Genomic DNA, 24153 nt, shown 5'->3' on the forward strand with positions numbered 1-24153 from the left:
TTAGTCTTTCTCTCAAGTTCAGATCTTCTTATCTGCTCCCGAGGGAACCCTGGAAAATGAGAGCCAGATGTGGTGATGTCAGCGCGTGTCTGTGACTCATGTTGTGTTCTACGAGGCTGCGGTGCGAGAGCGGGGAGCAAGGTCGGTGGGAAATTTGAACACAGCCCTAGGATCAAACAGCTGACGCAGCGTAAAGGTCTGTAATCAGCGTTCAAACCGATGCTCGGGACTGTGCGTGATGCTGAGGTCACTGCTACAAACACATGCTAGTAAATTCTTCCATTTACTACAGAATGAAAGGGAAACTGGTGAACTTCACTGCTGTTAAGAGTTTGTTGGTAGGAAACTCGACTGTTGTGTTTTCCTCGAAGAGACCGATTATAATACACATGCATACACATGTCAGTGAGGCATAGGGACACAAATATCCCACTTAACCGCAACCTCCACCTTCCCCCGTCACTCTCCTAAAGTTACCCATCATCAGCCACATCACTAAACATCACCATGGCAACACTCGGCCCTCTCCCCCCATGTTTCTGTGGCTGTCTGTGATCCCTTACCAGACTCACTCTATTAAAAGTCTCAGCTCACAGCATGTTGATATTGATGATGCGTGTGTTCAGGGAGCCACTTGGAGAGAGTTGCTGACTCAGTCTGTCTTATATCCAAATATTCAAGGCAGCCTAAGAAGACATAAAATAATACACACAAGAGAGCAAATACATGGGGATTTGGAAGACAGCTTTTATTATCAAAACTGACCAATTACATTTGTGTTTAGTAGAAGCTGTGAGCATGTTTGACCTTTGAGTTTAGTTTCATTGGAAATCCAATAAAGATCAATAAAGGATAATGAGAAAAACCATGGCATGACTTTGTGGCACTCGAACATTAAATATCTATGATCAATAGCATGTCCTACAGGGCCCCAGTCAACAGGTATAAATTTATTCATATGCATATCATGAAAACAGAAATAAGAGATTATTAATCTGCGTTTCACAAAAGATTTAATTCAAACAAAAAAACAGACTGAGGCATAAAACTTGGTTTTACTTAGATTACTTTAACAGTTAATTTTGTATAAAACCTATTCCAACCAAACGTATTTCTCCTCTATGTTTCATGCTGTAGGGTTGTGCAGTTGATGTTTTATTCCACTAGGTGGCGCAGCTGCATCAAGTTAACAGTTAGTGAGAGTCTGGCATGCATTGTGTGAAACTAAGGGTTGAGAAAGACAAAAGATGGAAAATGTGAGAATTTAATGTATTCACTTTTTTCAGTGCCACGTTATACAGTGTGATGGGTCACCTAGTGGGCAACAGCTATCATTAGATTAATCTAGTGTAACAAAAAATATATATATATGGAATAACAATGTTATTTAAATCTTTTTTTCTTGCAGAACTATCAGTGGATAATTTCTCTTTAATGATATAAACCTGCATGACCATTTCTTTGCATTTTATAGTCAGTAAAGATACAAGTATATATACATAGTCTTATTTTTTGCACTTTTTACCACTAACCACTTCCCATGTTTCAAATAAAAGTGCTACAGTAAGTCTTGTGTGCTTCTCTGCACTCATACTACTCTAGTGGTAACTGGTATTTTGTCTATTGATTATCATCAGTTTAAGTACATACATGTATTGATTCACATTTTCAGAAACTACGGCTATTCTAGTTTTTACTAACTCTAAATACAAAACAGAAGTGGTATCCTTCTTCCTATTTTGGAAATTCACATTGCCTGAGAAGTCAGAGAAGTCTATGAATTACACAGAAAAACACACATTAAAAACATGAGACAAGTTCAAAAGATTAACAGTTTTAATAAAATCCATGTCAAACATCAAAATACTGAAATGGCAAAAAAAAAAAAGAAAAAAACTTTTTTCTACTTTTCTTTTTGAAATTTTGTACAAATCACAGTGGTTCAAAAATATTAAAAATTTTTAGTTTCAAAACTTTTTTTTTTTGCAACAGCAGAGCAGCAAAACATTCTGATTGTTGTATATTTTCTTGAAAGCCCTTAATAGTTTGTGAGTGTGGTGTGCTCTTTCTTTTGCCTTTTTTATTGTAATTAACACAATAACATGAGCAGGAAATGTTAATAAAACTCATATGAGCCAATGGAAACAAAAGTGCATAACAATACTATACAGTATGTACGATCCACTTCAAAATTACAGTATAGACCAGGGGTTAATCACACCATGTATGTTTATATAAACACTCTGGCTGTCCTGGGCCTCTCTGTGCATACAATCCTAGGTATACACCAGCTTAGTAAGTAGATACAGTGTGGTGAGAAGTTATAAGGTGAGAGGTTAAATCCAGCTGGGACTCATATCAAATTTACAACACTGCACTGTACTTTGGATAACAACTATGTTCATTAAAGCATATTATATGTAGTTGTCACAGCTAATATCTGCCTTTAATCCAACCAGTAGTTCACAGATGCTGTTCCCCGACTAGAAATACACTGACCTTATGCATGATTGCAACATTATAAATTGCAGCTAAATAGTGGAAGCAATAGGGTTAACTACTGAGTTTGGCTTAGAGAGAAAGAGATCATGAGAAAGTGGAAAAGTAATAAGATATTTTATATTTTGATCAAGAAACTGGTAAATATAAAGACTTAGCATACTTATCAAAAAAGTAGTATTAAGCTACATTATGGAAAGTGCAGGCACCTGAAAGAGTGTGAATACATTATTTTAAAATTGCTGGTTTGCTGGGTTTCTTAGTCATTTCCTAATTGAAGTCATCTGTTGCGTAGCTTTAGAACAGGTGATAACACATACTGAACTTGTAGAGCTCCATATCTTATGTTATCACTGGACGTTAACACTATGACCCCGATAGCCGGTAACTGCTTTATGCTTCAAAAATGTTAAAGAAACATACGCCAATATACACAAGCTCTAAGATACTGTACAGTAAAGAAAGATGCCGGCCGTTATTTCTGAGCTCAAGTCTGTATTTCTTGGCTTAATCAACTTTTATTTGAGCCCAGAAGGCTGCAGGTGCAGTGCCGTCAGCCTGTACAGAGCCAAAAGAGTGAGAGTTCACTGAAGGCACACAGCAAAAAAAGACACCGACGACTAAAAACACGGTGTTCTCTCAGTCACTAGGCCTCATGTTTAAAAAACAGGAAGGTCAGGCCTGCTAAGAAGGAAGAAAAGCTCCACCCAAAACAACCGAGGAGAACGTGAGAGTACGAAGGATGAGCTGAGACTGAACAAGACAAACCAAGTGAACACAGCCCTACATCCTACATCAGAATGTGACAGGATGCAACCCTGGCCTATAGGGGTCAGTGTTAGGGTTAGGGTTAGGCTACTATTGAACGCTGACTAAAGCCAACATGGTTTTCAATTTTGCATTTCCATCTCTCCCTCTCTGTAAATCAGGGTCTCTCAACCTTTTCTGGCCTGTGATTCAATTTCAAGTTCACAATTCTCAGTTATTCAGTTTTATAAATATCAAGTGACCACAGATTAGCTCAGAATCCCAAGATTAAGAACCTCTGCTGTATGTACAGTAGCCTATATCTAACACCAGAAACATGCATCATGCTTTACCCCAATCCTCTGTCATTACATGCAGGCTAAACCCAAACATTATACTTGGATTTAAGCCATTTATTACATTCTTAAATATGTGTATTACAACACTTGATTTCATTTCAATTTTTACTTTTTATACTTCTCAGTTGTATGCCCTGTACCTAATATCATATAAACCACAAGAATAAGATTGATTGATTGTATTAACAACAGTAATAGCAGAAAAAAAGGCAGTGATAACACTGCACAGCAGCAACAGATCCTCTGCATTAGTTGTTCAAGCAAATGTCTGAAGGTGTCCCAGCATATTATTTAAAGTTGTATATTTAGTGATGCTACCTTAAGCTGAGCTGAGCTAATTAAGTAAGACTGACTTGTGCATAAAGCCACATAGCGGGAAGAAAGCTACTGTGGGGTTCAGTGCCAACTAGACCTTAAACAAGAAGCTGGACAGGTCATGTGATTCAGCTCCTCACTGAGCAAATTGTGGGAAAATTTGACATAAGTGGAAATATTGTGCTACAATCATCAGGTTTAGAAACAATCTTACAAAAGGAACAATTCATGCTAAGCACAGAAAAGTACAGTAAAGTAAAAACAAAAAAAAACAAAAAAAAAGAAAAAAAAAAAAAGAAGAAAGTGCATTCCAACACCAAGTGTCATTATAATGACAAAGTTAGGCCACCATGCAAATAAACCACATTCCAAAAGTGGCTGCACCCTTTCAGCGCACAGGCCAGCCAGTGCTCATTAAAAAAGCTTTGCTTTCTAAAAGTCAGTGGTTTTGAAGTTACACTGCAGGAATCAACCTGATTCATTTTTATCACTAGCTCTCCATCACCAGGTCAGTGGAGAATCCCAACCACGATGTGAGTCTTTCTACATCCAAATAATTACCAATCTAGAGAATTACATACTAATCTAAGGCCATGTGATTAGACCGACCTAATGTACTGCACTCTATTACTCTATTATTAATTTTTTTTTTTCTGCATAAAACAAGCAGTAGGCCTAAAGATTCTCCATGGGTATGGCTCAAGTTGGCTCCAAAATCCCCTCAAGCAGGATAATGTCTGAGAGTGCACAAAGCAACGGCATTATCCATTTTAGAGTTCTAACATTATCACGGTCACTGTCTACTACAACCAACATGTCAGCAACTGCAGAACCTGTCTGCAGGTTTGAACTAAGATGCTGCTAAAATCCCAAACTAGGTTTTTCTTGTTCTTGTTTTTTTTTTAGTTAGTTTTTAAACTATAAGGCACAAGGACCAAGAGAAGAGGCTTAATAGGTCAAACCAACCAAAGACAAATCTAATAGCCATCCTTTCTATGGGGAACTAAAAAGAGGCCATGGAAGTCCATCAAAAACTGTCCCCTAACTATCTCCTCTTTAGGTCTCATTTCCAAATTCCCACAGCCCTGCACTGGGATGAGTTTAAATATCTGTTGAATAACTCCAAAATATGTGGGTTGCATGTAACGCTGACTGAGACTTGTTCACTTTTACTCCACTTTCACTCTTTTGAGAGCGGAATCAGCTCAATTCTCACTTGGGTCTCATGAGATCCTATCTGACTTCTATTTCAGTAGCTGACAATGACTTTAACACACCTCCCATGGAGAACAGCATAACGCACCACATGTCTCACACAATCTATCTATCGTCTGCAGTTACCTGCGTAAAGCTGAGGGGCGCAAACCCACAAATAGAACAACGTGCTAACAGAAACTCATCAACACAAAGTCTTGTTTTCACATTCAGTACTAAAGCCCAAAGAAATTAGCACCCTTAGCAAGAAAATCAGATTTGCTCTCATATGCAGTATCAAACCATTTGTCAGTTGAGACAACACTCACAATTGCAAATTCAATCTAAAGTAATACAATTATTGTCCTGGTTAAAGTTAAGGAAGCAAAAAAGATCACATTTTTTTAAAAATATGAAAGCAGCAAAAGACATTACAAGGTTGTAACCACTGTATGTAAAAGCAGAAAGCTACACATTCTAAAACCAGTGACCTATAATGACCTCTTACAGACTGTTCAGGAAGAAAACTTAAGGTTTAAAAATTCTCACAAGTCAAATTTGAATACCATCATTAAATTTCTGCAAGTTCATCGCAGGTAATGAGAACTGTAAAAAAAAAAGAAAAAAAAAGAAACAGACGCTTAGACTGTGAACATAAAAAAAATCGCAGTTGTGTCTGTGTGTTCTTGTGGACGCTGTCTTATCGTGTCTTAAGCACCATTTTCGATTCCAGCAATAGGAACAGAAGGCAATGTCCAGCAGTGACACTTTTCTCTTGACACCACAGACTGAAAACGCCACCACGAGGAGGGATTCGAATATCACATTACACTACCTCCTTCACCTACAAACCACTTTTTCTCCTCTCCTCTGTCCCCTCTCGCCATTAAAGGAAGCAGGGAGGCAGAAGTGAAGACAGTGAGGAAGAAAGAGATCAAAAGAATCACAGCTTTGGTATTCAGAGTCCGGTGAAAATCAATAGGTATGGTTTTTAAATGCACCACGAACACTGTGCATGTGCTTTAGCTTTCTTCTAACACTTTGCGAGGATTAAAGTTATACTTACGACCTTAATAACTGAAAATAGATTGAAGCAATCACAGGTATTTAAAACTCCTGTTAATGTGAAGGTTAGTGCCGGGGCCCTGAGCAGTGCTGCCCCCAGTTTTGTAGGGGTGTAAAGGCAGGCTGGCTGAGGTGCTCGAACGCAACCTAGTGGTCATGGACGTTACAAGCGCATGTGTTTAATACTGTATCCATCAATCCTCCATGGCAGAGGTATCAAGTAAGGCTAGCCCTCTTTACCCCCATAATTGCTATAGAGTGGTCACTTTGAATGTCTCTGAAGTGCAGTTTGGTGAATCCAACTCATCAAGGAGAGCTCATATTTTGCTATTTTTTCTTTTTTTTTTTTTTTGCAGGTGTGGTGTGCAGGAGGAGGGGGTGGGAGGTGCAAGGGTGGATGATTGAACATCAAGGACCACATTGGGACTTGACTGGAGGTTAATAGCTATGATCAAAGCTCCTGGCTGGAGCATCCTATCTTGTTAATGGTTTTAAGGTTACCCTTACACCCATATCTGTGCACCTAGATTAACAGTCTTATCTTTGTGGTTGCAATGGCAACCATCAAAGTCCTCAACACTTCCTGGGAGTAGTGTGCACCATTTCCTGATAACAGTGTCATAGAAGGTGCAAAAAATATATAAAAAGGTCAAATAATATCAAAGTAGTTATAATTACATTGTCAGCGTCAGTTCCTGGGAATCCAGTGCTGGTTTTAGAGGGGTGGACCTTGGGCGCGGGTCTGTGTGTGCAAGCTAACAGTCTGTGTAAAAGTGAAGGCAGAGGTAAGCTCCCTGAGAGGAGCTGCAGTGGTCAATGTGTAATAGTCATTAAGGTCAATGTGAAGGATGGAGACTGAGAGAGATAGAGAGCCCTTGCTCCCAGTCCAATCACTCAAAGGCGGAGACACTGTGAGTGCTGGTGGAGGGGACAGAGCTCATGTGGAGGGGACAAGGGGCTGCACTGCAATGCCACAGGCCCTTATAGATCAGGGCATCTGGGAAGCACTCAACTCGGAAGCATCACTCAAACCGCACACATACACTCACCACATCCATACATATACCCTTCGGTTAAGTCCACACTTGTCACACACGCATACCAAAATGCACTCGTCAAGTCACCCACAATTATAAAGAGGCACATACATTCCCCCAAACATGCTGACATTCAGGCATAGTAGCACTGAGAGTCATTTCTCCTCCGATAGGGGGTTCAGAGCCGATCGCCTCTATACGCGTTAGGGGGTGGGGTGGGGGTGGGTTTCCTGGGTGTAATGACCCAGGTTAGGACAAAAAAGTCAGCAGAGGACACCCTTTAGGAGACATGCGGAGAGGAGGATGGGTGTCTCCAGAAACACCAGCCCCGTTTGGTGTGTTGCTTGCGCAAGATCTCCTCTTCGCGCTCGCGCTCCTTCTGAGAGCGCAGATAGCGGTCCTCCTCCTTCAGGAACCACACAGGAGGCCAGCGCTGCTTCTCAAAGTGCCGCTGGTTTTCTACAGAGAGCGAGACAAAGATGTGTAGATAAAAGGGAATAATTCTAAATGTTTCAAGTGTCACTTCAGATTTACACCGATGCAATAAAAGAGCAGATGAGAATTGTTTTTTTTACAAGAGGATGAAGCAATAAAGAGACTATGTCCTGCACAATGACAGAGTGTGGAATGATACTACCATTGAAAAAAGTAACACAAGGAAACAACCAACATTACAACAGAAGTGCGAGACAAGAGTCATGAAAGATTGTTTTACACATAAAACCCAGTTTTAAACTGTCTAGCAGTGGTTGTAGTTTCCTGTGGTCCCATTACAACTTATTATTTATAAAATTCACACCTTTATGAAACGTGATGATGCATGTTATTGTTAATGTATCTGAAACATGACATAATTTTTCTCTGGCTTTTTTTTTTTTTTTTGTAACAGCCCATAAGAGGATGATGGGTGCTTGCTTTGAATAAGTCATACCATGTTACAATTCCTTAGTAGTGGACTTAACCCAGAAAAGATATGTTTTTGTTCAAACCAGCACTGAAAAGGAAATTTCGTAAGAGTACGTCTGAAGGGAAATCTGCGTGTATGATAGAGGGCAAAGAGAAGCGGGTTGTGTCCATACCTGGAGACATGGCCTTCATGTCTTTGGGAAATTTGCGGCAGATGCTATTATAATTAGTGCAGATGTGATGGAGACACCAAGCTGATAGTTGCTTGGCATTGTGGAACTGCAAGAGGAAAAACAGAGGAGAAATGAGGAGTCATTACAGATGTGAAAAAAGAGGCAAGATAAAAGATTTAAAATGATTTCAAATTAATTTATGGTGAATTACTATGCATCATTGTAAATGAGCATCTATTCCTTTTGCTTTATCATTTTTAAATTACAGTTTACCTGTGCAAGCTCAAGGTAAGCTAACACCTGTCCATCAATGTCAACTCCTTTCACTGCCAACTGGAGAAGCTCGTCCACAGCGTGCTGTTCTGAAGACGCACAACATGTACATAATCATGTCAGTATTTACTGTTTACATGCACCACTGGCATAGGCCTTATTTTTTCTTTTATCAGGTCACTAATAAAAGGTACTCTGTGCACAGATAAGACATTATCAGAACCATACTGCAAGTAAATAGGTCGTTCTCTTTGTAAAAATTCTAATACTCCGTAGAGCATCTTTACCTGTGAGGGCAACGAGGCGTGGCAAACAGAGACGGTTGGCCAGAACAATCAGTTCCATGGGCTCTAGACCTGGACAAGGTGTCAGCAGTCCACAGTACAGGAACTCCAGCACTCCACGCATACAGGCTGTACTGGTGTTAGGAATGGATACCTGGGAAATGATCAGATCCAGAGAAAACATGAAATAAAGATGAGAAATGAAGGACTGAAGGTCAATTAAGGGAACAAATGGACTTATTCATTTTCATTAAAATATATATCTACATGAGTTAATCGTAATTAAGTCAGTATGCTTTGCAGGTGTCTTTTCCTGCACAAAATAACATGTTGCTAAAATTCATACATGCTAAATTATGTATATAAATTATTATTGTCTATGAAGACAATAATATCAAAGAAAGCAGTCCTGTGGGTATTTGGAGGTAAAGGGCAGAGGACATCCTGCTCTGGTCACATTCCTTTTGATCTAGGCTCAGATGAAAGCTCTGTCTGGGGGCTAGTGATGTGAGCAATGTGGCTAACTGAGCGGAGTGAGATGCAAGCTCAGCCTTTATGTGCATCAAATCTACATGCAGACTCAGACCCTTCCCACAGACACTCCTCAACAAGTTTAGGAGCTCAGTAGTGATGACTTGAACCACTCCAGACATGCACAGTTAAACATGTTTTACGCTGGGGTAAAACAACATATGAAGTGCAACAAAAGTTAAGTTTATCGCCAAATCAAAGTCCACTATAAAAAATAATCACACTCAAATGCATCCAAATAAGTAACACCTTTTAGAGGGCTTAATTACTGTAAGTCAGACCAATGGCAATTCAGCAACAGGTAATGCAGTCTAAGCCCAGGAAGGAGGGAAGAAAGGTAAATGATGATGAGAGTGATGACCTGACCCCTCCAGGAGCTCTCTGAGTCTACCCACTGAGGCGCTCTTCAACCTCCACTCCCATAACCAATTAGGAGAATGTCAGCTTGGCGTGACCTCTCGTTATGACTAAAAAGTCACAACACCAAGACAAGGGTGGTCTCTAGAGCTTAAAGCCCCAGCTGGGGCCAGGAAGCATTAATGAGTGGACACATTCACGGTGACAGGACATTTATGGAGAGCCATCAGCTGCACTGACAGCTGGTCTTTTGCTCCCTCAGTCTGCCGTCCTAGTGGTTAATTATGAGTTTAGTGCCAGATTAGTTTATTTGCAAAACTCATGAAGCTTAGAAGAAAAATCTAATGGTAAAAATGCACAGGAAAAAGAGCACCACTGACTTAAGGGTGCAAATGCAAGTGAAAATTTAAAAACTGAGTGTACACTTAAATTAAATGTGGGTGAGGAAAAAGCAGTGAGTCACACGGCCACCAGCCCAGATAAGGTAAAACGTTTAAGACAAAGAGTAAGAAAATTGAGGTCAGTCTTCCTCTGCAGTGAAAAAAAAAAGTTTGTCTTTTGAAGATAACAATTCCTGTTGACTCTGCTGTCTCCTCTTTTCTCGTGAGTACATTTCACATTTGACGAGCTAGGAGTCTTAACATGTAATACTCCACACTGTGATCCATGCTCACAATGTGAACACAAAACCACAGACACACACTTAGAACATAATCCAGGGGTGTACCATGACACGCTCAGTGGTCAGTCGGTATAACTGCCTACACAGACAGCAAACCTCAAGGGGTGTGTTTTGACTTGTGCTTTTTGATCACTGCACCAAAGCTAAAACCTATGACTGATGGTCCACTGAGTCTTCCACAAACATGCTTATGTATAAAATGTCTGCCAGTACTACCAGTAAGAATGATTACATTAAGTCTGTTTGAAACATATCTTAACGCTGCTCTGCATACAATTAGAATAGCCATGTTATCACACAACAGCATGAGCGCTGAAATGTGTGAGCCTAAAAATACTGAGAAGGAAGTGTGATTTCAACATGAAAATAGAACGGCGCTGGCTGATCACATGCTACTCTCACAGTTATAGAGTTACAGGTTCCCTGAATTTTCATGTAATGCATTTATATAACGCTCTTCCCACACCTAAGAGAGCAGTTGTAATATTATAATATGATGATATCATCCTCTCATATATGTAACCCATTAACCTTTTTTTTCCTTGATCACGTTGTTGTGCCCTGAATTGACAAACGCCCACTCATTGTTGGTCAAATTCAATTTAATTTTTTAAGCTTGAACAGGAGAAAAAGAATATTCCCCTACATAAAATCTGAGTGAACGAGTAAAACTGTGGATAGATACTTTAGATTCACACATGCATTGAACTTGATTCGATTCTGAAATGTACCGAGTGAGAGCCATCTTCGGCTGCAGGTTGTTCACTCTGTGTCTTAAACATATAACCTTCAAGTTTAGTTATCACCTTAATTTAATTTAAGGTCTCATCTTGTCATTGTTGGATTCTGACTAAAGTCTCCAACACCAACATCTCTTAATGCCTTTCTCCACTACTGATTCTGTATTTGAGGAACTGAGCACAACAAGACAATCTGCTGTGTCAAGGTTCCACAACTGTGGTTTTTGTGTTCTGTTATAAAAGCTCTATGTCTATTGTACGACCAGTGTTTTAGCGAGCATTTCTGCTTTGTTCCTCTCACACTGCATCTCCAACTAACATTTATCCATGAAGATAGACAGTCAATGGCAAGGAAAGAAGTAACTTTCAAAGCCAGCAGACAGTCCAGCGACTGCAGCTTGCGGCTGACATAGAAATTCTAATTCACTAATTAGCACTGCAAAGCTTTTCAGCAGCCACATTTATATGCAAACACAAATACACCCCTGCTCATAGACATAAATCCTGACAGCTTCGTTGTGCAGTCCATCTTTGAGTCTTTGTCTCCAGGGCACCTGCCTCCTGTACTGTGCCAGCTTCAAGCCATAAACAATGCCACAATAGTCACTAACATGGACCGTGTACAGTAACCATAGACACCGGCAGCCCACCAGCAGCAAAACACTGTGCCCCCTCAGTGATGGTGATGTCCTGTTTTCACCCTCGGCCACAATAGCTGCGATGGCTTTTTCACACCCACTCAACATGGTGTGTTCTGGAAGAAAATCCAGGCCATCAACGTGGAAACATAAAAAAAAGACTTAAAATGATTTTTCTTTCCCAGTTCTACATTAGTTCTCTTATCATATGTCTTCGATAACTTTGGGCTTTACACCTAAAGTGAATATATACAACTTTTTATTCCTCGTCTGTCTCTCTTTGTTCAACCCTTCTCAGGGCCTGAATCTATGTAACCTAACCGTGCCGACCTTGAAAGTAACCATACCCCAGGGGATCTGTTTCTGCAACACGGTCCGGGGAGCATCAACGTAAAGACAGCCAGAGACTGGATGAACTTCCTTTCAGGTGCACAGGCCCTACTCCCGGACGAGCACCGGGCGACCAGAAGCTGAGCCTCAGGTGAGAGCATACCTGAAGCAACCCGACCTGCCACTTGAGGAAGTCTGACCTGAAAAGAGGTACTCTTCTGGGCTAATATATGAGGTACTGAGACGAGTTAGTTCAACATCCTCGTTCCACTATCACAAGCTTCAGCCCTAACACAACTGTTTCTAACTAGAGCCTGTCTTTAATACGCCAGCAGCTTAATACTTATGTTCACACAAACTGTTATCTTTCATGTGATAATGTAATCTGTCGATTATATTCACTGGAAGGAAGCGCTACCTCCGAGGCAGATAGGGATGTAACTACTGATAAACAATTAGAGATGAGGCCCAGTGTCGTACAAAACCAAACACTGTGGTTTCCATCACGGAACAGCAACCCACAAAGCCTTAAACAACAGGAAGTCGATAGGCGAGATGTTTCTTAAGTCATTACTGAAGGAAACATGCATGATTGTAGGCCTGAAGGGTTCTGGTTACTGCTCAGTTTCAACCACATTTGCAGGTGAAACAACGGTTTGTAGGTCAGTCTGACAACAGGCCTCAAACATCCTAAGCTGTAAATCTTCATGCACTAGAAGCACACAGTGAGAACACAAACACACATGCAGGTTTCTATACACTATAATGAAGGTAACGCATCTACAAAGTAATAAACCTTATCCGAGTAATCTATTTACTTTACCTCATTTATTGATGTTTTATTTATTAGATGTAGTGCTGTTGTTGACACATGAATAGTACAGGTGGGTGATTAGGTTGCCTTTTAAGGCATGACCTAAGTTTACTGTTAAATTTCCCAGGATTCAGGACACAGAAACTGATTCGCTCCTCCACAACTAAAATGTAACTCCATCCTCAAGCCTTTCCCAGTACGTCTGAGCTCACCTCCTCAATGTAGCTTTCCATGAAAGAGCCACGGAACATGGCAGCCATCCAGTCGCAGCTTGAGATGAGCAGGGGCTTGTGGGCCGGGAGGCAGCCATCGTCCAGTCGGAACACCACATCTAAAACCGGGGTGGGAAAAGAGCATTCATCTCGTGGAGTGCCACAGAAGCCCAAGCTACAGAGGGGGAAAGACAGACAAGGCAGACGTCCAGACACACGCACAGGCAGACAGAAGGCCAGAAGGCCAGACAGAAACACACAGAGACATAGACACAGGTAGACAGACAGAGAGATAAATTGACAGAAGGACAGAACAGCTTTTGACACAGAGTAAGGGAAGGAGAGCAGACGCAGGGTAGTAGGTCATGGAGTAAATCCTGTGTGGACTCTGGACTAGAGCTTTGGTAGTGAAAGTGTCTTTAGGAAACACAGCAACTATGTTAGTGCAATAATGTTGCAAAGGGCTAAATATGGAAGCAAGAGATTTCATATATCTTTAATTCAATCCTTGGGTAATAAATGGGATAAAGCAGATTATACAACTTTAAGAAAAGATTACCCATTGTTATAATCATGAAGACAAAAGAGGAAGTATAAAAAGAGGTGAATGTGAGACAGGCTTTGTTCCGACACAGCAGATGTCTGGCACTGGCTGCAAATGCTGTGATTACATGCATGCACAACAGCTCAGGGGGACAGAAAACACCACACAAACACAAGAGACAGGAAGCACAAAAGAGCGTACGCAAGACAACCAAGCGGACTGAAACTACAGTCTGTCATCAAATCACTCGATGACTTTAAAAGGACTTCAGAACACAGAAAACCCACAGCATAAAAAAATGCATATTTTATAGCAAATATTCAACGGCAAATATACTGTATGAGCAAATGTACACAGAGTGTACATTTCCAGAGACTGAAAGAGAATGCTGGAAATAAGCAAAATCTTTTCTGTCTTTCTTTCACTTTCTCACACCTGGCCGTCACCAGTCTCTCATAACCCTCAATCACTGCCTCTCTCACATAAACAAGCATAAACCCACACACATACAGTACACACGCTTACAAACAAGCACACAAACACCTACTGATGCATACATGGAAAACATCTACAATGACATGAATTCTGTTGAAGGTATTGAGGTACTGAAAAGTTTGCACAGTGGTTTTTACCAGCAAAGGTCCCTTTATTGAGGCACTCCTTGATGCGGTTGGCTCTGCGGACATGGAAGGCCTTGGTGATCTCCTGGTTCATGAAGCTTTCTCTGTTCAGAACATTGGCCACCATCATGCGCAGGTCGAACACCTCAAGTAGCTCTGCTATGGTGGCCACCTGCATCAGATCCCCGCGGCCCTCGTCCAGGCTGCCCGTGTACAGGTACTGAAGCACTGCCTGAAATCAGAGCAAATCCAGAGGTCAAATATACAGCTGTGGAAAAACAACAAAAACACCAAAAAGCTCTCTTTCAAATGGCGTAGCCTGCAGCAATGATGCGGGTGTTTCTACATTTCTAATATTTGCAACAACTAAATTATTTAGTAATTAAGTTATTTTCTCCTATAATGTATGAAGATATTTTTAGTCATCTTGTTGTTTTAAAGACCATCACCTTGAATGGTTCCTCCTGTATAAGCGCATCCATAGCTACCACAGTCATGAGTCGTGGTCGTCCAGTCATCGGATCATCAACATGCTCCAGACACACACTCAGGAACCCCCTCCCCCATCCTGAAAGTGCTCGACCGGTCCCTAGTGCTCCGAGGGAGTACTGGGCTCGAGACGGGAGTGCATTATCACTCTGGGAAGTCCTCAAAGAGCCCTGCTGGAGCAGCTGGGGTCGATTCAGGCCCCGCACTCCTCCATCAGCCCCATCTTTATCAATGTCCAGGCTCTTAGTGCGCCCAGCTTGCTCCTTGGCTCCTCTCCTGCTCTGTTCATCTTCCTCCCCACCCTCCAAGTTTTCCTTGCTCTCCTGTTCCTCACCCCGTGGCGCTGTGCATGATCCACTCAGATCAAGGGTGAAGAGGTCATAGAACTTGGAGCAGGAAGTAGCCAGATAGACTTTGTGTGCAAAGACGCGAGTGATGCCACCTTGCAGAAGGAAAAGAACATCTGCACACAGTGGCTGGCAGAAAAGGGAATCAGGGCCCTCGCCATCTGTGGGAGGGGGGTCTGGGATGCCCACTATGGGGCGTGGTGGGCGAGGAGGCAGGAAGGGTGCCTGGAGAAGAGGCCTCTGAACCTTTTTCAGGTGGGATTTCCAGAACTGCAGGTGTCGACGGGAGATCAGGGCGGCTCGGATGGCATTGTCAAAAACATCTTTGACTCCAAACTGGGCAACAATGCTAGTCTCATAGTAAGGTATCCCAAGTTCCTTTGCCACCTCGTGGCCTCTCTCTGGTGGAAGGATATCTGTGGGTTTGATGGGTCTGACAGGAAGAGATAATGATGTCAGTGATGACAGCGTTCAGATAAACAAGCAAATGCAAGAAAGGAAAGAGAATGTGGGGTATATCAGCAATACTAGATATTTATGTCAAGCGATCTTCAACTTAGCATTTACCCACACTTTATTTATATCATGCAAGAGTTGAGATGTCAATTGACCAATGAAATGCAAAACAGCAAAAAAAAAAAACATTACACTTCACTACACCCATCAATGATGCACAGAAATAATCAATATCTCATCTGTGGTGGTGGAGGGTCAGTTCCTGTTATACCGTTATTACTGATCATTGATTAACTTGACAAACCCCACATGCAACCCTCACCCTCACATTCTATCCAAATTTGTCTGTTAATGCCTGATGAAAAAGGAGTCTCACTTGGCAAGGGGTCGTCGTGCACGGTTTACTGCATCCAGGTCAGCATAGCGCAGATCCAGCTGGCAGCCAACCAGGATGATGGGCGTCCGGGGGCAGAAGTGCTTGATCTCCGGGAACCACATAGTGCGGACGTGGCGCAAGGAATTGGGATTAGCCAGAGAGAAGCAAAGCACCACTACGTCAGACCTACGGGGAGAGGAGGGGAGAGAAGAAAGTCTTCATTTCATGTATTTACAACGTAGCTGAGATCACAGATCAGATGGGGAAAAGATGGCAGAGGAGAGATGATTTCTTGAGTCATGAGCAAGACATGTCAGCAGAGAGAAGACATACGGTCTTTGATGGAGTGAAGGGGACAGAAAAGAGAGAAGGAAAAAAGGGGTCACTACTGAGTCACCGAACATCTTGTCACTTTATGTTAAAACATAAGTGATGTGTGTATGGAAGAAGCTTGTTTAGCTGCTGCAAGGCATTGTGGGAGCATGGACAGTGCCATTGAGAAAGCTATGAGGTGGCTCACAAGATGCATGTGTGTGTGTGTGTGTGTGTGTGTGTGTGTGTGTGTGTGTGTGTGTGTGTGTGTGTGTGTGTGTGTGTGTGTGTGAGAGAGAGGGTGGGTCTGTTTATGTGTGTGTGAGTCTTGGCCTCTGGGCGGGTGATCAGTGTGGCCCATCTCTCTCTCTCGCTTACGTAAATCTCCCTAAGCCCTCCAAGGCTACATGGACCACAAAGAGGAGGCTAAGAATAGATTCATTTCCTCAACCGATGTGTTTGAGCAAGCAGACAGCAGCACTTACTTACAGCTGTTCTCTGGTGCTGATATTTCTGTGGCATGCTGGCGCATGTGTGTCTCTAGGTAATGTTTGATAGAGCTCTGTGTCAGCTAGACAAAGCATTTGGTATCAGCATAATGCTGACAGGGCAAAAATCTACAATTCTTTAATGATCTACTTCTTAAAACATCACAACACAGGGCTTTTGACCCCAGTAGCACAAGACCAGGCCTATATTACATTAGCATCACTTATGTGACTTTTGTGCTACATTAAGCATCACTGAAAGCCTGAAGATAATGAAATATATATTCCTGTTAGCATACAGTATACATCAGAAGATACTAAACCGAATCTTGAACTTGAGAGCAGCATTGCACACACCACTTAAACCCTGCTCTTATTTCCCTCAGGCAAATACCTGTGCTACAGGAAACATGGCCTATTTACCGAGCAGACAAAAGCTGCACTGTAAAAAAACAAAAGCTATCTTACCTACTTGTTTTATCTAGCATTTAACCTTAAAGTCTAACTTTACTTTGCTCAAATTGAACAAATAGAACCAGCAAAGTGAGGTAATTTCACTTATTTTGAATTTAACCTTAACAGTTTCTAGCGTTTGAAAATCCTCAAATAATAACCATCCTTAAAGAGTTACATAAAATGGCTTAAACTGCATTTTAAAACTTAGAAGTACCTGATGTACTTCTTCTTTAAGGAAAATGTAGCTGAGTGACAAGCTGAATTACAACAAGGTGAATTGCTTAGGAAAACACACAGGACTAAACCAACTGACTTTATACAGAGGACATTTTTTGCAGCGTAGACACTGATTCCATAGTCCATCTTTGCTTTCACTAATGTAATCTCTAAAAAGCTCCTACGTGCAAGGACATAATATACACCACCAAAGCATTACATCACTTACATCACAGCTCACACACACACACACAACCACACACACACACACACACACACACACACACACACACACACACACACACACACACACACACACACACACACACACACACACACACACACAACCACACATGCACACACAGGAATTCCCATTAGCACTTTGTCAAAGGATCGTTACCATGGCTTAGTCTCTTTGAGGTCATGTTATGTGTACATGCCTTTGCTCTCGTGGTTAAACTTAAAGCCTTGATGCCATAACTTGGGCCAGTGGACCTTTATGTGAGCATAGAAATGTATATACCACCAACACTGCAGAGACATTGCACTTTGTTGGATATAGTTATATACTGCTGCTGCTGTTTTGTACTTCCAGGTTCAATTTGCAGGCCAACCCGGATGACCTTGATATTGTGTTCATGTATACATTGTTTTGTTTGCAATGGAACCACTGCCACAAAGGAGACATTGCATGGACTGATGGAGGACAGCTGTGACAGAGTGATCAGAACCTCATGAGCCTTTGCACTTGTTTTGGCTCACCACTCTCAGTGCCTGCTCTACATTAATATACAAGTGACACCATATAACTGCATTACTCACTTTCACTTCTTCACAAGCATACACAGTGTGATGTGAAAAACAAAGTTTTTTCCATGTCAGGATGACTGTTTGGTCTGGCACTGGATGTTTGCAACACTGAAACCATTATGTAAGTTGTTTAAGAAATACAGTGAATGGGAACTGTGCATTAGGCTTGTGTGAACATATGCTGTGTGTATATGTGTGCATACACTACAGTTAATGTGCATCTGAAAGAGAAAGAAACTGTGAGTTAAAGGATATGACAAACAAGTCCACTGTGCTATTACTAATAATTTACCACCAGCGCTATCAGTCACTGCCTATTTAGTGTTTCCTATGCATGTGTATGTGGTGGATTCAAGCTACAAAGGTCATCAGTTGCCAGATTATGTAAGAAATGGCACAAATATGCACAGAGGCACTCACACACACACTCAAACACAATAGAGATGACCCAAATAATCAGATTTACTGTTGCAATAAAGAAATGAATAAGTCTCATGCAGGCATTTATATTACTATGCAATCATGTAGCCTGGTATGACACCCCTCATCAGTCATTAAGTCTGTCACAACAGTGCTATAAAAGTCAATCATGCTCTACTAAGACTGCTAATAAGAACAGTGCTTATAAGTGAAATATGAGATGGTTTTACATAACTGGTCAAAAAGAAAACTGTAATATTTTTTTTAAATGAATGTCTGTGGAGTGTTAAAAAATGAATCTGAGCTTGGTTCAGGTTTGGCTTTTTCAGGCTGAGATTGCTTTCCCAACAAAAGCATTTCTCTCGTAACATGTGACAGCATGTGACGGTCTGGGTATTGTCTAACAATGTGATGTTTTGAGTTTTGATATCAACAAAAGGTGAAGGAAGTGAAGGAAGGTGTGGAGACGGTGAAAGGAGCAGCAAAGTGTCAAGGGCACAGAGGAGGCTAATGATGGGAGGTGAGTCACAAGGTAATGAGGGAGATGGGGGAGAGGGGAGGCGAAGCGAGGTAAAGGAGAGGAGTCTGAGGGCGAGTTGGAGCAGAGGGCACGGCCCCCATGAACAAGTGGATGAACAGATCCAGAAGAGGAGGAAGAGGAGAAGGAGGAGGGGAGGTTGAAGCCTGGAGCTGCAGACGCCAGGGAGGCAGGCAGGCAGAAAACAGCTGAGCTGGCACTGTGTCTTTATCAGCTGACTGCAGGCTGACAAAGCATACAGGACATGCAGATAGACACGCACGTAGACACACACACACTCACACTCACCAAAACACACAAACAGAAGCTCAGATCACTGCGTAAATGTACAGACACTGAGAGAATGGAAGAACAGAGGGGAGAAAATTTGAGCAACAAACTGACTTACACGCAACCTACAAAAGCACAAACGCACACTCTGTCATGCACATGCACTTGCAAAAAGATGACAGGGTGACATGTTAGAGTGAATCCACCCGCCCTTGAGAAAACGCACAGATTGCACCGTGTCATGTGTTTATGCATGTGTGTGTGGATGGTTTCGATGTCTTGGTGCCTAGTCATGGCTTATGACTACGTAAAAGACACATTAAATGAGGATAGAGTTGAATAGACTAAATAAAATGGCAACACAGATGGATGGAGAGGTATAATCACAGTTCATTGTGTGTATACAGTACTCATTTAATGACATGCAATGTATTTTCACTTTTCTGTGTTACTGCCATGGAGTCAATTTTGGTCACTGCCATTTGACTTGGTATTTCCTGATTTTTGCTTTGGCAATAAGTACTTTTGCATTTCATGCCAATAAATCAGCTTTGATAGAGGGATGGGGAGTAAGAGGATAGAGCGATGATCCAATCATGTCTGATGGAGGAAGGGTGTAACAGCTCAAGGGCAGAGTTCAACTAAAAAGCGTGGCAGCTGGATTACACAAAAAAAAACAACTTCTGGGTAAGTAAATGGTACGTGGGCATGTTGATGTGGGTGTGACAGATTAGTTACATTCTCCTGCACAATGACTCTGGTCACATATTAGCTGGTGGAAATTGTGTCAGTGCCTTACAAATTATACAGCCAAGACAAAGCAGCCTCTTAGCTGCACCAACTGTGAAAATGGAACGTGTTGCAAGGTAGTTAACCTTGTGGTCGGCCAGCAACTGTGTTATTGGGTCAGTAAGTAGGCTCTGGCTGCTAGACAGTCTGAAACCATGTGTGTGTGTGTGTGTGTACGCATGTGTGTGTGTGTGTGTGTGTGTGCGTGTACCTGTCCCTGTTTATGTATCCGCTCACCTGCCATAGGCAAATCGTCTGTCTTTGTGATGATCCCCGAATGTGTCCCACAGCCTCAGGGACACGCTGACCTCATCCACTACATCACGAGATCTCTCTAACACCTGCAACACAGACACATATCCCTGCAATCAAGTCAAAAGGTCTTAACTTGCGATGTTTGTGTTTTTAGCGGAATTGAAGGATTATGCAATCACTAAGCTAAATGAAAAAAAAACACACAATCCACAATGTCAAACTGCATGGTCAACATTTTTTTAAATTAAGTTTTCTTTTACGGGCCTGAAAAGAGATGTTTTTTTTTTTACCAATATTACAACTGCATGCTAAACAGAATTAGCCCCCGGTACCACATCCAAAATTGTACCCGAGTTTGTCTATATGTGGCTCTTTCCACACTGTGTTTGCTTGTGAGTACATGTGTATGTGTGTGCCCACCTCCTGGCATACACGGTACTGGTCGATGGCCCAGACGGTTGGCACGTGGGTGGCAAGCAGCTGATACTGTGTGAGGGTGGCATTGCAGGCCCGGGCACAGATTAGCCTAGTCTTGCCTACTGCATTATCCCCTACTACCACACATTTAATGGTTTCCACGTTGGGCCGCTCATAGTCTGTGTCTATATCCATGGAGAGGGCCCTGGAGAATAGGAGAGAGGAGAGAGAGGGAGAGAGAGAGAGAGAGAGAGAGAGAGAAGGAAAAGAGGTTAATTCAATATTCATGGAAAATTAAAATCCCATTGATAAAGTATCCCAGGAGGAATGACACTGTATTTCGACAATGAAAGCAACCGGCATCAGGCACGGTAGTTTTCAACTCTCGCCCAGTCCAGCCTAGGGAAGCTTTGTTAAGGCTCTAAGCCTCCGTAGCTGTACTGACCAGTGTTCAGGGGCTTCTGCCAAACTCCCCAACAGAACACATGGTTCGCAGGCTGAGGAATAGAGGGACTGCAGAGCTATTTCTGTAACAGCACACAGAGAGAGAGAGAAAGACAGAGACAAAAAGAGAGACTTCCCTTGAGCTCACTGTTCTTTTCTCTTCTTGTCTGTCTTTCCCCCCATCTGTTCCCCTTTTGATGCACTGATAGCATCTTTGCTTCAGAAAATAAAACATAAGACAGAGTGATGAAATATCTAGCTTTGCAGCACACAAGACAGACAATAAAGTCCCTCATTAAGCTAATTATGATTAACTTTTTAGGTCATTCAGGAGCACAGGGAGCTGAAAACCATCTTTTGGGGTCAAACATACTTACGGCAAGTTTGCACAGACGGGAAAAAAAAACAGGAAAAGTGTGTTTGCATGTTTGACCACCTGTCAGCCCCAGACTAACTGCAGCACAAAACGGAGGTGGTTATGTGCACAGCCCAACTGACTTCCTCTTTTAAAACAACACATCACTGTAAAAAGCTTATCAAAATCCCCTTTCCATAAACTGCTTACAAACATTTCTGACATGTCAAAACACATGTTAATACCCATTTTTTAAAACATTCCTGGAAGAATCTGCTCTATTGCATAACCAGCCCACACACACACACACGCACGCACACACACACACACAGTTAGACCTGTAGTCAATTAATCAGTCCATCCGTCCTTGCAACTTGTTCAAAGAAGCACCCCCAAGGCCCCATAAATAGAGCATCTGAAACATTCATAAAGGCCTTTGCTTGTTATTCCATTGACGTGGATGCCAGTGCAACTCTTCAGTCCAGCACTGACAGACGCCAGCAGCTAAAAATGGCACCTATTCATCGGACACATGAGCCATGTGTGCACCTTGCTATTCAGCCATGACCCGCTCCCCACGTCCTCACTCACCTCCAACCTGTTCATAATTCCGCTGCTGCAACACAGAACCTTCCCAAGAGACCTTAGACATTGATTTTCCTTGTCAGCAACAACAAAAACATCTTAATGTTTCCTGATTTCCCGTCAAAAGAAGTCCCAATTACGTCAGCCAGGAAGTACAGCACAGGGATCCTACCTTTGTCTATGCGAGCTGGAGACAAGTCTCTGTCAAAGAGGCTGTTTTCTGAATGGCCCATAAGGAGCAGATAGTGCTCCTCAGAGTTATAAATACTCGTTTTTGCCCTTGCCACCTGTTTGGCTGCAACACCTTGAGAGGCACGTACCACAGATAGAGCAGAGAGATAGAGGAAGCAATAAAAAGGCACCACAGCCTTGCACTTATCGAATGGTTATCTGCCTAATGGTAGCAGCTGTCCCCTTAGTGCTGTAGTAAAGTAAGAGGGACGAATGGCCAACCCTAGCCATAACCCCGGTGGTTAACCTGCTGGGACGCGTACCACATAACAGGGCTGAGTCCTAACCGCAGCCGATTGGGTTTGAATCCAGCCATGTCATCCCCCCCCCCCACTTCCCCTGCCTTTCCTGCCTCTCTCTACTGTCACTGATGTTACATAGGCATTGACAGACAGAGGGAGAGAGGATACATATTAATTCCCAGCATTTCCAGTGCAACAGCAGATAAGAAAAAGGAATTGCAAGAGAGACAAGACAGGGAGGGGATTATTAGAGTCTTAGAGAGAAAGAGAGGGGCCGTCAGCCCAGCATTAGAATCAGTCAGTCATGCCATGGGGATCAAAAGGGCAAGACCAACAATAACCAAGGATGCTTAGGGGAACAAATCACAGCTTTTCCTGCTGATGCTTCTCTCTATTGTCAAATGTGTGGTTCTCTAAGACAGAAGGACATAGAGAAAAAGACAGAGGACAGACCAGAGTGCAGTTTAAGATCCTCTACTACTGACCCATGGGAGTCTGGAAGTCAGTATGTGTATGTGCATTTTTGAGCGTGCACGCATGCGTGTGCGTGTGGTAATGAGCTTAGGGCCGATCTGTGAGGCATGGAATGATGCGAGCAGTGATGTAACCAGGAGGCAGCATTCGTGGTGGTGGCAGCGGTGGTGGTGGTGCGGACAGTTTCTCAGGGGGATCAAGAGTAACCGGCTCCCAGATATCATCCTCCATCTGCGGCTCTCCATCAGGCTCCGAGCGAGAGTCTGGTCATGCGTCGGTCAACACACACAGTCTGCTCACACGCCACTACACTTGACAGATACGCACCTGCTCTCAGGTTTATATTTAAACTACACAAGCTTTTTAACAAACTTCCACAATTATTTTAAATCGCACGACTGAAGGATGAGCAGAAGCCGGAGACTGTGAGAGCCGAGCCGAGCCCGAGCGGCTCAAGCGAGCGGAAAGAGAAGCTGTAAAGCTCAGGTTTCATTTTTAGCCAACGACCTATAGTGAACTGTACACAGGCGTCTAGACTTCATCTGCTCGCCAGTGTCATCTTCCCAGTGAGGCAGCAAAGGAGGCTGCAAGGAGAAAGAAGTGTTGGAATGTAATAATGAAATGTGTGTGTGCATGCGTGAAAGAGAGAATGAGATTCTGCCCCAGTTTTTGTGCATGTGTGCATGTATTTCTGACTCTTATAATGACATATTGATGGGTGTAGGCAAGACCACGGTGATAGGAACACTGTGACAGGAACTCAAACGCCCACTCAACACACAAGCACCGACCTTCTGGTTTACTCTGGAAAGTCATGGATTGAGTCAGCGTGTGTGTGTGTGTGTATGTGTGTGTGTGTGAGT

General features: G+C 42.5%; 1 protein-coding gene across 4 annotated transcripts in view; it reads right to left on the reverse strand.

Moving 5' to 3' along the window:
- Positions 1-1986: 1986 nt before the first annotated feature.
- The window catches only part of rhobtb4 (Rho related BTB domain containing 4), a 42571-nt gene continuing 20404 nt past the window's right edge, over positions 1987-24153 (reverse strand). For 3 of the 4 annotated variants that reach the window (XM_041041503.1, XM_041041504.1, XM_041041502.1), the window contains 10 exons: positions 20963-21164; positions 20525-20628; positions 15989-16174; positions 14770-15589; positions 14333-14552; positions 13157-13275; positions 8856-9006; positions 8569-8657; positions 8296-8401; positions 1987-7675 (listed from right to left, as the gene is read on the reverse strand). In XM_041041503.1, coding sequence (XP_040897437.1) covers positions 7497-7675; positions 8296-8401; positions 8569-8657; positions 8856-9006; positions 13157-13275; positions 14333-14552; positions 14770-15589; positions 15989-16174; positions 20525-20628; positions 20963-21154 — 2166 coding nt within the window. In that variant the 5' untranslated portion in view covers positions 21155-21164 and the 3' untranslated portion in view covers positions 1987-7496. Of the gene's footprint in view, positions 7676-8295; positions 8402-8568; positions 8658-8855; positions 9007-13156; positions 13276-14332; positions 14553-14769; positions 15590-15988; positions 16175-20524; positions 20629-20962; positions 21165-21404; positions 21526-24153 lie in introns of those variants that run through there. The other variant, XM_041041505.1, reaches the window with a different exon arrangement.

This window comes from Toxotes jaculatrix, chromosome 7 (genome assembly GCF_017976425.1).
Source record: "Toxotes jaculatrix isolate fToxJac2 chromosome 7, fToxJac2.pri, whole genome shotgun sequence".
Lineage (NCBI taxonomy): Eukaryota > Metazoa > Chordata > Actinopteri > Toxotidae > Toxotes > Toxotes jaculatrix.